Source organism: Accipiter gentilis, chromosome 28 (assembly GCF_929443795.1).
Source record: "Accipiter gentilis chromosome 28, bAccGen1.1, whole genome shotgun sequence".
In the NCBI taxonomy this organism is placed as follows: Eukaryota; Metazoa; Chordata; class Aves; order Accipitriformes; family Accipitridae; genus Astur; species Astur gentilis.
Window position 1 is genome coordinate 10895113 of NC_064907.1, and position 11881 is coordinate 10906993.

The 11881-nt window shown below is 60.7% G+C and overlaps 1 protein-coding gene across 1 annotated transcript; it reads left to right on the top strand.

Annotated features, from left to right (window-relative positions):
* The first annotated feature begins 9131 nt into the window (after window positions 1-9131).
* Window positions 9132-11451, top strand: IRF2BP2 (interferon regulatory factor 2 binding protein 2). The gene is made up of 2 exons (XM_049831076.1): window positions 9132-10291; window positions 10609-11451. Exons 1-2 carry the CDS (start codon window positions 9244-9246, stop codon window positions 11322-11324), a joined length of 1764 nt encoding a protein of 587 aa, XP_049687033.1. The 5' UTR covers window positions 9132-9243; the 3' UTR covers window positions 11325-11451.
* The last annotated feature ends 430 nt before the right edge of the window (window positions 11452-11881 follow it).

Here is an 11881-nt window from a genome sequence, read left to right on the forward strand (position 1 = left end):
AGGCAGGGTTGCCATCCCGCTCCGCAGGAGATGGAGCCCAGCTCTCAAGCTCCTCGGGCCCTGGTAGGAAATCAGACCCATCTCCAGAGCGGCACCGTGTCCCTCAGAAGCTCTGTCAGCCCACGTGTCCCTCCCTCCTTGCCGGTGTGCCCTCCGGCAGCTCGGGGACGGGTGGCAATGGGACCGGTGTGGGTGCAGCATGAGGGTCTCTTGCAGCAGCTGCAAACCGGTGCCACTGCCGAGGTCCCTCCCCTGCCACCCACCCCGACCTGCTCCCTTTTGCCCCAGGAGCACCCCCAGAGCAGCGAGATGGGGGCACTGGGGCACGTTTAGCTGCGCTGTGGCTGTCGGCGCTGCCGCGTTTGCTCCAGCAGCCGCACCGGCGCGACACGGAGGGCAGCGCCGGGCAGAAGCGAGCAGCCGGGATGGGAGAGAGCGGGACCACTTCTTCTGGTGGCAGTGCCAGTTCGATGTGCCCGCCAAGGCCGTGCCGCAGGTGAACGGCACGCTCTCCTCTGGTAGCTCACCCACGTCCAAGGCCATCTGGATCAAAGAGAGGATGAGATGGTGCCCAGGAGACCGGGGCCAAGCTCCAATCTTCAGCCTGGTGCTCTGGGGCGGTGATTTGGCCTGCTATTATGTAAGATATAACAAAAGCTGTATAACAAAACTATTTTAAGTAAGAATGTTAATTGAAGGCTGAGTCAGGCTGCAGCTAGCACAGAGATGTTTTTGAGAGGCTCGTACCCTTTTTCATTTAGTCTGTATTTTTTCCACTTAATTACTATGTGTGTGGAACGGCAGTTAGCAATAATAGTAACCGGCAGAGGGAAAACGGATGATGAAGATGATCGTCCTCTTCCCTCTGGATCAGCCATTGAAACCCATCCCAGATCTGCGATATCCAGAAGTTATTCACCTCGGAGGCTGCGCAGGGCACATGAGAAGTGAAGCAGAGGACTTTCCTCTGACTCTTGGGCCACATCTCCACTGTGGCCAGGGAGACAACTGGAGGGGCCCCGGTCAGCACTAGGTAACCAGTCCTTGCTGAAGTCTACACTGATGTGGTTTTCCCTGTTGTTGCTCTCCCCAGGTGGGGGTTAAAGGAGGTGTGGACATGTCTGCCCATGCCTCAGCAAGCTGCCATGGGGTGCTGTGGGGTCTGACACAAAACGACAGCGGTGTCCTCCATGCTGGCTGCCGTTGGCATAGCCTCTAAAGGACTCTCCAAGCAGACCGTGGAGCAAAGAGGCAGCTGCTTGGTGCTCCCGATCATGATGGACTGCATGTTGAAACTGTGGTGAGACGGGTTAGGGAGCGGGTTGTTGAGGGACGCCTGTCTGGCACCTTCCAAGCGCACGTGCGAGACCCCTGAATCAGCAGCAAGTGGCGGCTGTGCGAGCAGCTTCTGCAGCCGCCCCAGCGAGCTCACCGGCGCAGCCATTCCTCGGGCATGATGCAAGGACCTCGGCAGGTCCCATTACACAGATGACTGGTCCTCAGTCCCTCATCCAGTCCCATTTGGGAGACTGAGTGGTACGCAAGTCCCTTTTGGCAAGTTCCTTTAATGACTGAAAATTCAGAGGAGGAGACAGAGTTTAATTGCCAGTTCCAGCACAGGTCTACCGGTTATTAATGATGCTGGTGTTCTTTTTATCAAATATGAACTCAACTGTACTTCCTAGCAGGCACCTCTTTCTGGAGCTCAGCGTGAGCAAGAGGGATGTAGGTGCCTCGAAAAGGGATGTGTGTGATTTTTTGCCTGAAAGTACAAGTGGTAATGCAATACAGCTCTGCCGTTTAAGTTTACAAATGCATCATTAATGCCTAAACTTGTAAGCATTGCTCCTCAGCATTGCCACACAGTAGAATACTACGCATATGACAGAATGTACAAGAAGATAAAAATACCCTCTTTTACTAGTTTTTACTTAGCGTATTAGACAGCAGTGAGCAAAAAGGTAAGGCTAGGGGCTGAAGCACAGAGAAGAGCATTTCCCCCCTGCCCAGATTGCTCCCTGAGGGGCTCTCTGCAGATGAAGGGCACTGCCTGGGCATCAGGATCAGAGAAAGGGAGAGGAATGAGAGCCAGTGCCAGGGGGCCCAGAAACAAATTTTATTTGCATTTTGTGTTTTCTTAGATTTGGGCACATTTCTGTTAACTCTTGTTTCATTGCGAAAGTAAAATAATATAGCTGCAATGACTAGCAGAGATGGAGGCACCCCAACTGTACCTCAATGTGCCTGGAACAAACAGAGGCTGCAGCCTCACACACTGGCTCGCAGCCTTTGCATGCCAGTGCCCAAAATTCCTCCTGAAGGAAGAGTGATTTGTTCAAGAGACTCTCCTGTAGCAGCTCCGCGTCACTCCAATAGTTGTAGTGTTTCCCCTAAAAAGCAGCCCCCCTGAGGTGGGGGGATAGGGGAGCATGGGCAGGGAGGGCACCAGCACGGTGCATCTTGCTACCCAGCTAGGCAAGTGCCCGTGTTTGGTAACTAAAAAACCCTAGCGATTGCTAAGTAATCGGAGAGGAAATCCATCTCCCCTTTCTTCTCTCCCTTCAAATCTCTTTGAACTAGGTGATCTGCGCGGAGGCCAAACCCATCAGCACCTGCCCCCCCCGAGCCCCCAGCCCCTCGGGGTGCCTGCACCCTGTGGGGAGGACGAGGCAACCGCCAGGCGAGCAGAAAAGTGGGACTGCAAAACCACTGACGCTGGCAGGAAACCTTGAAGGCAGCAGCAGCAAAGACCACCTTCAGCTGGGCTGCCTCCCCTGCCAGCCGTGATCCTGTCCTGCCCCAAACCGCGGGGCTGGCGGCCGCCGAGGCAGGGGGGCCTTTAGGGACGGCTGGCTCTTCTGGCGGGCTCGGGAGGTGACTTGCCAGCTGGAGCTGTCAGCGAGCACCAGTTTGCTGCTTCAGGGGGACGTTTTGGTAATGCAGGAACTCCCACGCTGGAAAGAGCTTTAACAGCTCTGGCCCAGGCTTCGAGAAGGTCTGAGCCTCGGTTTTGACTTTTATTTCGTGTGAGGACCTCGCCGCCAACTCCCTCAAACAAGGAAAAAGCGTTTTCCAGCCCAAACTCCCCAGCCCAACTGAGAAACCCTTTGGCGCACCCTCCCTGGGGCTCCTCTTCTTGCTTCCCTCGGGCACACCAGCCCCTTCCACGCATGCAGAAAGGGAAGCTCTGCCCCTTCTTTGCAGCTACTCAGTGCTTTGCACGCTGCATCGACGTGGGCTTGGGGGGATGAAGCGCAGACAAGGAATACGACTCTCTGGGGGCTTAAATAGAAGGAGTTTTAAAGCCTTCTGTAATTTTTTCAACAGACGATCTGTTTCTGCTCTTATTTTGTAACATTTCCTGTGAAGTGCTCGCCCCTGTCCAATTTTCGGAGGGTACTTGGAACGCTGTCGACTCCCGCACAGAAGGCCGGGAGCAGAGCTGGCGCGGTGTCGCGGAGGGGTCACGGTTTCCCAGGCTTCCTGTTTATTTTGGGAAGGGGTCACCCGGCCGGCCGGCCGCTCTGCCTACGCCCCGGGAAGCCCCCGGCCACCGCATTCCTGCCCCCCTCGCCTGCAGACAATTGCCGACTGTGGCTCGTAATGCAGAGCACCGAGGCAGGGTGTAAATGGGATAACCCGACATGCCTATTTACCCAGCCTGGGGATAAGGGGCGGAAGCTTTTCCACATCAATTGCCCTTTCTTCTGGCATCTGGAAGTATCTCTCTGAAGTTTTTCTCTTTGGAGGGTAGTAACCTCTGAATTTCTCAAGTATTTCCATGATCTTTTCCTCGCTGCTTTTTTCCTACTGCTACTTGAAAAGAGGGCGTAAAGTCAACCGCTCAGTTAAAAACAGAATTGTTTCCTTTTTTAAGGAAAGCATGCAATTTTTGCTCCAAACCGCCTAAGGTAGAGCCCACCAATGGAGCAGAAGCTGTAGCACCCAGGCTCTTGCTCACACTGCAACTCCCCGGTAACTAGCCCTGCCCAAACTTTGTAGAGCAAAAAAATCATAGCAGAATAGCAGCATACACAGCATCTCCATATTCCGGGAGATATCCGTGAACTGATGGCACACCAGTGTCCTGCTGCAGCTTCCTTTTCTAGGCAGGCTCTGCTTGGGTGCCTCGCAGCTCTTCAGAACTTAACGCCACAACTCAGCTGTCTTCAAGGAGTTAATAAAAGGCCCCTGCGTATAGCAAAAGGCAGACACTGAGTAGCTGCTCGAGTCCCTCTCAATCCTCTGGCACGTCCTGCCTCGCAGGGAGCTAATGCGGCAACGTCCCTCCGGCCTCCGTGGAGTCTTTTTTCTGCCAGTGCTTCTGTCAGCTCCTGCCATCAGCAGGCAACTCCAGCTTGCAGGGCAGGGCAGCCGTCAGCACGCCGCCGATGAGCGGCTCCCAGGGAAGCGTGCTCTCATCCCGCGAGCGCGTAAGCGCACATGGCTTTACATTCATAGTGATGCTCGTGTGAATAAAGTTATAAGTGGTTGTAAACACCTGCAGGATCGGTGGCTTACCATGAGCCTGTCCAAAGCCTATTTATGTCAACAGGCTGCGCCTGATGATACTCTTGTTTGCATCAGTATCTTTTTTTTTTTTTTTCCCTATGGCACTGAATAAAACACTGTTGGATAGGGATTTTTCTTTTTCTCTAAGATTTTTCTCTTTTCAGTGTGCCATGAGGCTGGTGTTGGAACCAGCATCAACGTGAAAGCAGAACATCACCTGAACTGCTGTTTGAAATGTACATCTCAAAAGCCATGCATAAAAGGGGGGTGGTGCAGCTTCATCTTCAAAATGATGGACCGTTTTCAATGAAAATCAAAAGTTTCGGTGTTCCTAAAATGGCGACCAGTAGCTCACTCTTACAGGCAAACATGAGCAGCTGTCTACAAGCAAGATCTGGCAGTTGCATTAGGGGCTTCTGAACTGTTGGCAAAAATCACATTATCCTCACCTAGGCAAGAAGTCCACTGAAACCCGCATTCATTCAGCCTTCTGGAAAATCCTCTGGAGCAACCTGCCGTCTCCAGTAGGAATAAAAACAGCAGAGATGCTGTAAAATCAGGAGGCGCCTCGGAGTGGAGGCAAAGCTCCTCTGTTCCCACCTGAACTCTCCTCTCGGCACAGGCTCTACAAACATTATAACAAATATGTAATGACCGCACTCCCGGCCGTGCGCTGGCAGAGGCTGTAATCTGCTGTCAGGTTCCTGCAGGTTGAGCTGGCACGTCTTGCTTTCAGCCACGATGGCTCCTTGGCCCCAAACCACCTGCATCTGACCAAATGCAAAACTTCAGGGACTATTCCCAGCCTCTCCCCTCTCAGTTCTTGGGAGAGTAGCCTCCATAATTCATTACAGATCAGTGAAGGAGAGCTGGTAGCACCCTCCAGCATAATCACCCTTCCCACCTCGGCTCTGGCCATTTCGCTACCACCCTGCAGGACTTCTGCCCCAACAGAAGGGTAGAAATAAGACCCACGGAGGGAGCGGCACAGATCTGCAGCAGGGGAAGGACGTGGGGCAGCCCTCGATTGGGAGGGAAAGGGGAATGCCAAGGGCGCAGGGAAGCAGGTGGGGAGCACTGGTTGGGACACGGAAGGAAAGGCAGGTCCCACGGAGGATGGGTACGTGGGCGAAGTGCAGGCTGGGGGCACAGTTCTCGGGCAAGGGGCTGCATGCGATCGCTGCTACCCGCACAGAGGAAAGGTGGGAAGGAAAGCGCGTCCCTGCAGGGAAGGAGGAGCAGAGAAAGACGGCAAGACCTCAGAAAAACGCCAAAAAGCGTGGGCTCGGAAGGGGCTCGCCATGGCGTTGATGTGGGGGTGGCAGACAGCTTTCATCTTGAAGAGCTGCCCCGCTCTGACCTCTCCTCTCTCTTCCTTCCCTCAACCATGGCATTGGGCGCAACCGGGACAAGACGAAGGCCTCCCGCCCCGCGTTGGGGTCCCATCCGTGCCACCACGGTGCTCCTGGGCCAGGCACTGCCCTGGCCCTGCGTGGCCCCCATGCCCCATCAGATGTCCTCCAGCACTCGCCGCTCCTATCTATAGCATTGGCATGTCATAGCGAGGGGCGTTTCACAGAGATCGGGCACAAAAGGATGGTTTCTGTTTCCAAAAAAGAAAAAGGAACAAGAAACGAACGCATTATCTGTTCGATTCCTGTGCAGTTACTGCTGTAACAGTCAGCGGCTTTGAGGACTTTTTTTTTGTGATTTGATACATAAACCACATTTCCTATGTAGCACTGCCACTATTTTTTTATCAGCTTTTTGACGTTGAGCTTGGTAACGTGGGGGTTTTTTTGCCTTTTCCACCAGAATGAATTCAAAGGCGGCAAATGCGGCAAGAACTGAATACCGCTCGACTTTTCCAAGCAGCTAGTTTTCATTAGAAATAAAGGAAAATAAATACAGATCACATTTTCTGTCCTACAGTTAAAAGCTCGCCACAGCTGAAAGCTTTGCTTTCTTCTTCCCCTGCAGCCTCACTCAGCTAGCACTCCAGCTCTGTTCACGATCTGAAATGTGCAAACACACTGTTTCTTGGCTTTCCACCAGTATATATAAATATATGTAATTTTTTCCTTCGGAGAACCTGGAGGCTAAAGCAAGAGGGCAAAGGAGTACGTGACTAAAACATCCAAACTTCCTCTTTCATAAGCCATCACATGATGAAGTGCAATTACAATTCCTGCCTTGTCCCTGCCAATTGCAGGCGCATTGCCTCACCCGAGAAACCCGGCTTCTCCCCCCACCCCCGGTATGTGTGTGTGTGTGTGTGAGTGTGTGGAGGCAGCAATCGCTGCAGCCGGCTTGGCGAGGCTCCAGCTCCGGGCTGGAGAAAGAGGGCAGTGGGTGGAAGACAAAAACAAAGATCTGTTTACTTAGCATGCACGGATAAAGCGTCTTTCCAGCCGGGGAGGGGAGGAGGGAAGAGAAACAGCTTTAAAGGACTTTGATGCAATGTGAAAGGAGGGCTGCTGGGGAAAAGCGAGCCCACGTTAACCCTTGGCTCTCCGGGGACACGTCGGGGCCGGGCTCTCCCCTTCCCCTTCCTCCTGCCCCCCCCCAACCCCGGCCGGTACGAGCCGGGAGGCGCTCCGGGGGCTGCAGCCGCGGCCACCGCCCCGACGTGAGGGTCCGGGTCGGGTGTTTGTTTTGCTTGGTAACAACCCGGCGCCTCCAGGACGCCCGGCCGGGCGTGCAGTTGCAAAGTCACCCCAGCTGGCAAGGGGGGGCCGGCGCTGGGAACCAGCGCCAGGGCCAGGCAAGCCCCCCCCAGCCCCGCCGCGGCGTCCACGGGCGGCCGCTCCACGCAGCCCCGCCGGGCCCCGGCGGGAGCTGGGGTGGCGTGGGGGGGGGGGGGGGGGGGCGGCTGCCGCCCCCGCTCCCCGCCTAACCCCCCTCGCCGGGCCGAGGAAAAGCGGCGAGGGGGAGGCGGCCCGGCGGCGGCGCTCCCGGCCCCGCAGCGGCCCCGTCCGCGCCGTCGGGCGGCTGACGGGCTCCGGGAGGCACCTCCCGGCGGCGGCGGCGGCGGCGGCGGCTGCGGCGGACGTCAGAGCTTCCCCGGCCCCCGCCGGCCCCCGCCTCCCGCCCTCCTTCCCTCCCTCCCCCCGTAACCTACATAACGCCGTGGGAAGGGCGGCCCGAGTACGGGCGTCGGGGGGGGTGGGGGTTGGGGGGGGGGAAGGGGCTCCGCCGTGTTTAGCCTGCCCGCGCAGAGGCGTGCAGCCGGCCGTACGGGGCGGGATGCGGCCGGGGAGGGCTCGCTTCACCTCCCGTGGCTAAACGGGAAGAGCGAACACCGTGTTTTCCTCCCTCCCTCCCTCCCTTCGTCCCTCGCCCGCGCCCTGTGTTTCGGTGTGGATGCAGGCGGCGGATGAGCGATTCGCAGCTTGGAAGGGGGACGGGGAAAACATGTCTGCAGGTTTTTCTTTTTTTTTGGCGGGGGGGGGGGTGGGGTGGGGAGGAGACGGCGTGTGCTTAGTCTGTGTGAATTTTGCTAATCTGCATTAGAGAACCGCTGGTTTGTGGTTGAAAATGACAGGAAATCTAGAACGTCCTATTTCCTGTGCACAATGACAACAGTTAAAAAAAAAAAAAAAAAAAAAAAAAAAGGTAATCATCGTATTTATTTAGAATGGTGCCTCCTGCCCCGCCGGGGAGAACAAAGCCGGGCAGCGGCGCGGGAGGGCGGCCGGCCCCGGCCCGGAGGTGGCGCTGACCGGCCCCGCGGGAGGGGGCCCGGGGCCGTGGGGGGGGGGGGACGGACAGCCCGCAGCCGCGGGGCGCCGCGCCGTGCCCAAGGTCACCGGCCGAGCGGGGCGGGGGGGACGGGACACGGACGGGGACACGAACACCGACCCCCGCACTGCGGGAGGCGCCCCGCGCATCTGTGCGTCCGCGGGGGGCAGGTTTCGGCAGAGCCCCTCGGCGGCGCAGGGAACAGTCCTCAAAACACAAATAATAACAGAAAAGAAGGAGGGAGGTGCGGCGCGCCCCCGCCCCGTCCCCTCTCCGCTCCCATAGCCCTCCCCGAGGGCGAGACGGGGCGGGGGCGCGGCGTCCCCCGTCCCCCCCCCCCCCCCCCCCCCGGCGGCAGGAGGAACCCCCGGTGCCGGTGGCGGTGCCGGTGGCGGGGGGCGCGGGCAGGGGCCGGGGCCGCGATCGCGGCGGCGGCGGCGGGGCGGGGGCGCCCATCGCGCAGGCGCGGCCGGCACTGTCGAAGAATCGAGGCGGCGGCGCGCAGAGGCGGCGGTGGCGGCTGGAGCCCGGCACGGCACGGCGCCGCCGCCAGCCCCGGCCCCGGCCCCGGCCCCCGCGGCAGTCCCCGCCCCGCCCGCCCCGCCGCGCCGCGCCGGCCCCCGCCGCCCCGCGCCGCCCCGTAGTAGCCAGCGAGCGGGGGAGCCGTGCGGGCGGCAGCGGCCGCAGCCCTGCGCCAGCCGCGCCGCGGAGATGCGCGTCCCCGCCGCCCTGTGAGCGCCGCCGGCGGAGACGGCGAGGGGAGCGGCGTCCCCCGCAGCGGCTCTGCCTGCCGGGGCGCCCGCCGCGCCCCGCTCCAGCGCACGGAAGAGGAAGGCGAGGGGGAGGGGGCCCGGCGGACGGTCCCGCTGCGGCCGCGGCGCCCGAGCCTCCCCGTCGGGACTCCGGTGGCGAGGGGCGGAGGAGGCGGCGGCGGCGGCGGCGGCCGGAGCCGGAGCGGGGGGGCGCTCGCCGCTGCCCCGGGGCCGGGACATGTCGTCGGCGGCGGTGGCGGCTGCTTCCCGCAGGCAGTCGTGCTACCTGTGCGACCTGCCCCGCATGCCCTGGGCCATGATCTGGGACTTCACCGAGCCCGTCTGCCGGGGCTGCGTCAACTACGAGGGCGCCGACCGCGTGGAGTTCGTCATCGACACGGCGCGGCAGCTGAAGCGGGCGCACGGCTGCTTCCCCGAGGGCCGGGCCCCGCCGCCGCCCCACGCCAAGCAGCCGCCGCTCTCCGCCAAGGAGCTCCTGGCGCAGCAGCAGCAGCAGCAGCTCGGCCACCCCGCGGCGGCGGAGGCGGCGGCGCGGCCCCCGCCGCAGCCCCTGGAGCGCTACTCGCTGGCGGCCGAGCGGCCGCCGCCCCGCCTGGGCGCCGAGTACGGCGGCGGCCGGCAGGTCAACGGCATCCTGGTGCCCAACGGCTTCCCCAAGCCCGAGGAGCCGCCCGAGCTCAACCGGCAGAGCCCCAACCCGCGGCGGACGCACGCCGTGCCCCCCACCCTGGTGCCGCTGGTGAACGGCGCCGGGCTCCCCGCCGCCATCGGCGGCCTGGGCAGCCGCGCCGCCGCCGCCGCCGCCGCCTCGCTGGCCGCCATCTCCGCCGCGCCCGCCCCGATGGCCGTGCCCGTCCCCCAGCAGCCGGCGGCGGCGGCGCAGGCGGCGGGGCAGGCGGCGGCGGGGCAGCCCGGCGAGCTGGGGCACAAGCGCCCCGGCTCCGTCTCCTCCTCCTCCTCCTCCTCGGCCGGCGGCGGCGGCGGCGCGGCGGGGGAGCACGACGGCGGCGCCAAGGAGAAGCGGGGCTCGGCCGAGAGCCTGCCGGCGGCGGCGGCGGCGGAGCTGGCCGCCGAGGGCAAGGGCCGGGCGGGCGGCGAGCAGGAGTGGCTGGCCAAGCCCAAGACGGTGCGGGACACGTTGCTGGCCCTGCACCAGCACGGCGCCCACACCGTGCCCCCCTTCGACAGCAAGTTCAAGAAGGAGCCGGGCATGGCGGGCGGCAGGCTGCTGGGCTACGAGACCAACGGCGCCGTGGCCAAGCCAGGTGAGGCGGCGGGGGCCGGGGGGGGGGGGGGGGGGGGCGGCGGGCAGGGCAGGGCGGGGCCGGGGGGGTGGCTGGGGGTGCTGGCCCGGCGTGCGGGGCGGGGGGGATCCCGGGCGGCGGCGGCGGCCCGACGGCCGGGGTGGTCGGGGGACCGGGCCGGGGCGGGGGCGGGGGGTGGTGGTGGCGGCGGTGGCCGCGGCCACCCGTTTGTGCGGTCGCACGGCGGTGACCCCCGTGCTCGGCGGCGCGTTGCGACTGCGCTGCCTTCTCACCCTCCTCCCTCCTCCTCCTCCTCCTCCCCCCCTCTGCCTCTGCAGGGGCCCGGGCCGCCCGGAAGAGGAAGCCTTCCCCCGAGCCGGAGGGCGAGGCGGGCCCCCCGAAGATCAACGGGGAGGTGCAGCCCTGGCTGCCCACCTCGTCGGAAGGGATGAAGCTGCCGCTGACGGCCACCCCCTTCATGTCGCCCCCGCCGCCCACCGCCTCGCCCCACTCCAACCGGACCACGCCGCCCGAGGCGGCCCAGAACGGCCAGTCGCCCATGGCCGCCCTCATTTTGGTGGCGGACAATGCCGGGGGCAACCACGCCTCCAAAGACGCCAACCAGGTCCACTCCACCACGCGGAGGAACAGCAGCAGCCCCCCCTCGCCCTCCGCCATGAACCAAAGAAGGCTGGGCCCCGGCAGGGAGGTGCCGGGCCAGGGGGCCAACGCGGCGGGCGGGCTGGAGCCCGTCCACCCCGCCAGCCTGCCGGACTCGTCCCTCGCCGCCAGCGTCCCGTTGTGTTGTACCCTCTGCCACGAGCGCCTGGAGGACACCCACTTCGTGCAGTGCCCCTCCGTCCCCTCCCACAAGTTCTGCTTCCCCTGCTCCCGGCAGAGCATCAAGCAGCAGGGAGCCAGCGGGGAGGTGTATTGCCCCAGCGGGGAGAAGTGTCCCCTGGTCGGCTCCAACGTCCCCTGGGCCTTCATGCAGGGGGAGATCGCCACCATCCTGGCCGGGGATGTGAAAGTGAAAAAGGAGAGGGACTCGTGACTGGCCCGCTCCCGCCGCCCGCCGTCACCTTGAACTCGAACTGCTCGAATTCTGTACATATCTATAAATATATATATATAAATATATATATATCTCCAAGACAAGGGAAATGTAGACTTCATAAACATGGCTGTATAATTTTGATTTTTTTGAATACATTGTGTTTCTATATTTTTTGAAGACAAAAGGTATGTACTTATTATAAAGGCATTTCTTCTAATTCTTCTCCTTTTTTTCTTTTTTCTTTTTTTTTTTTTGTTTTGGGTTTTTTTTCGGTTTGTTTTTTTCTTTCTTTCCTTTTTTTCCCTTTTGTTGTAGCAACTATTTGTTGTGCTTCCCTGGTGACAGTTACTGTTCAATGTAGGCTGTGACTTGCGCTGCTTTTTTTAGAGAGCACTTGGCAAAACAGAAATGCTTCTAGCTGTATTTGTATGCACTTGTTTCTTTTTTTTTTCTTTTTTCTTTTTTCTTTTTTTTTTTTTTTTTTTAAATGCCAAATACACTTTCTGACATTGTAAAGATTGCCTTACTGTCTGTGATTCCTTATTCCTGGCCCC

What these genes read in the sequence shown, in the direction of transcription:
- IRF2BP2 (XM_049831076.1), top strand. Translation starts at nt 9,244, where the DNA reads ATGTCGTCGGCGGCGGTGGCGGCTGCTTCCCGCAGGCAGTCGTGCTAC. An exon ending in CGGCGCCGTGGCCAAGCCAG is followed by an intron (nt 10,292 to 10,608) that starts GTGAGGCGGCGG and finishes CTGCCTCTGCAG; the next exon opens with GGGCCCGGGCCGCCCGGAAG.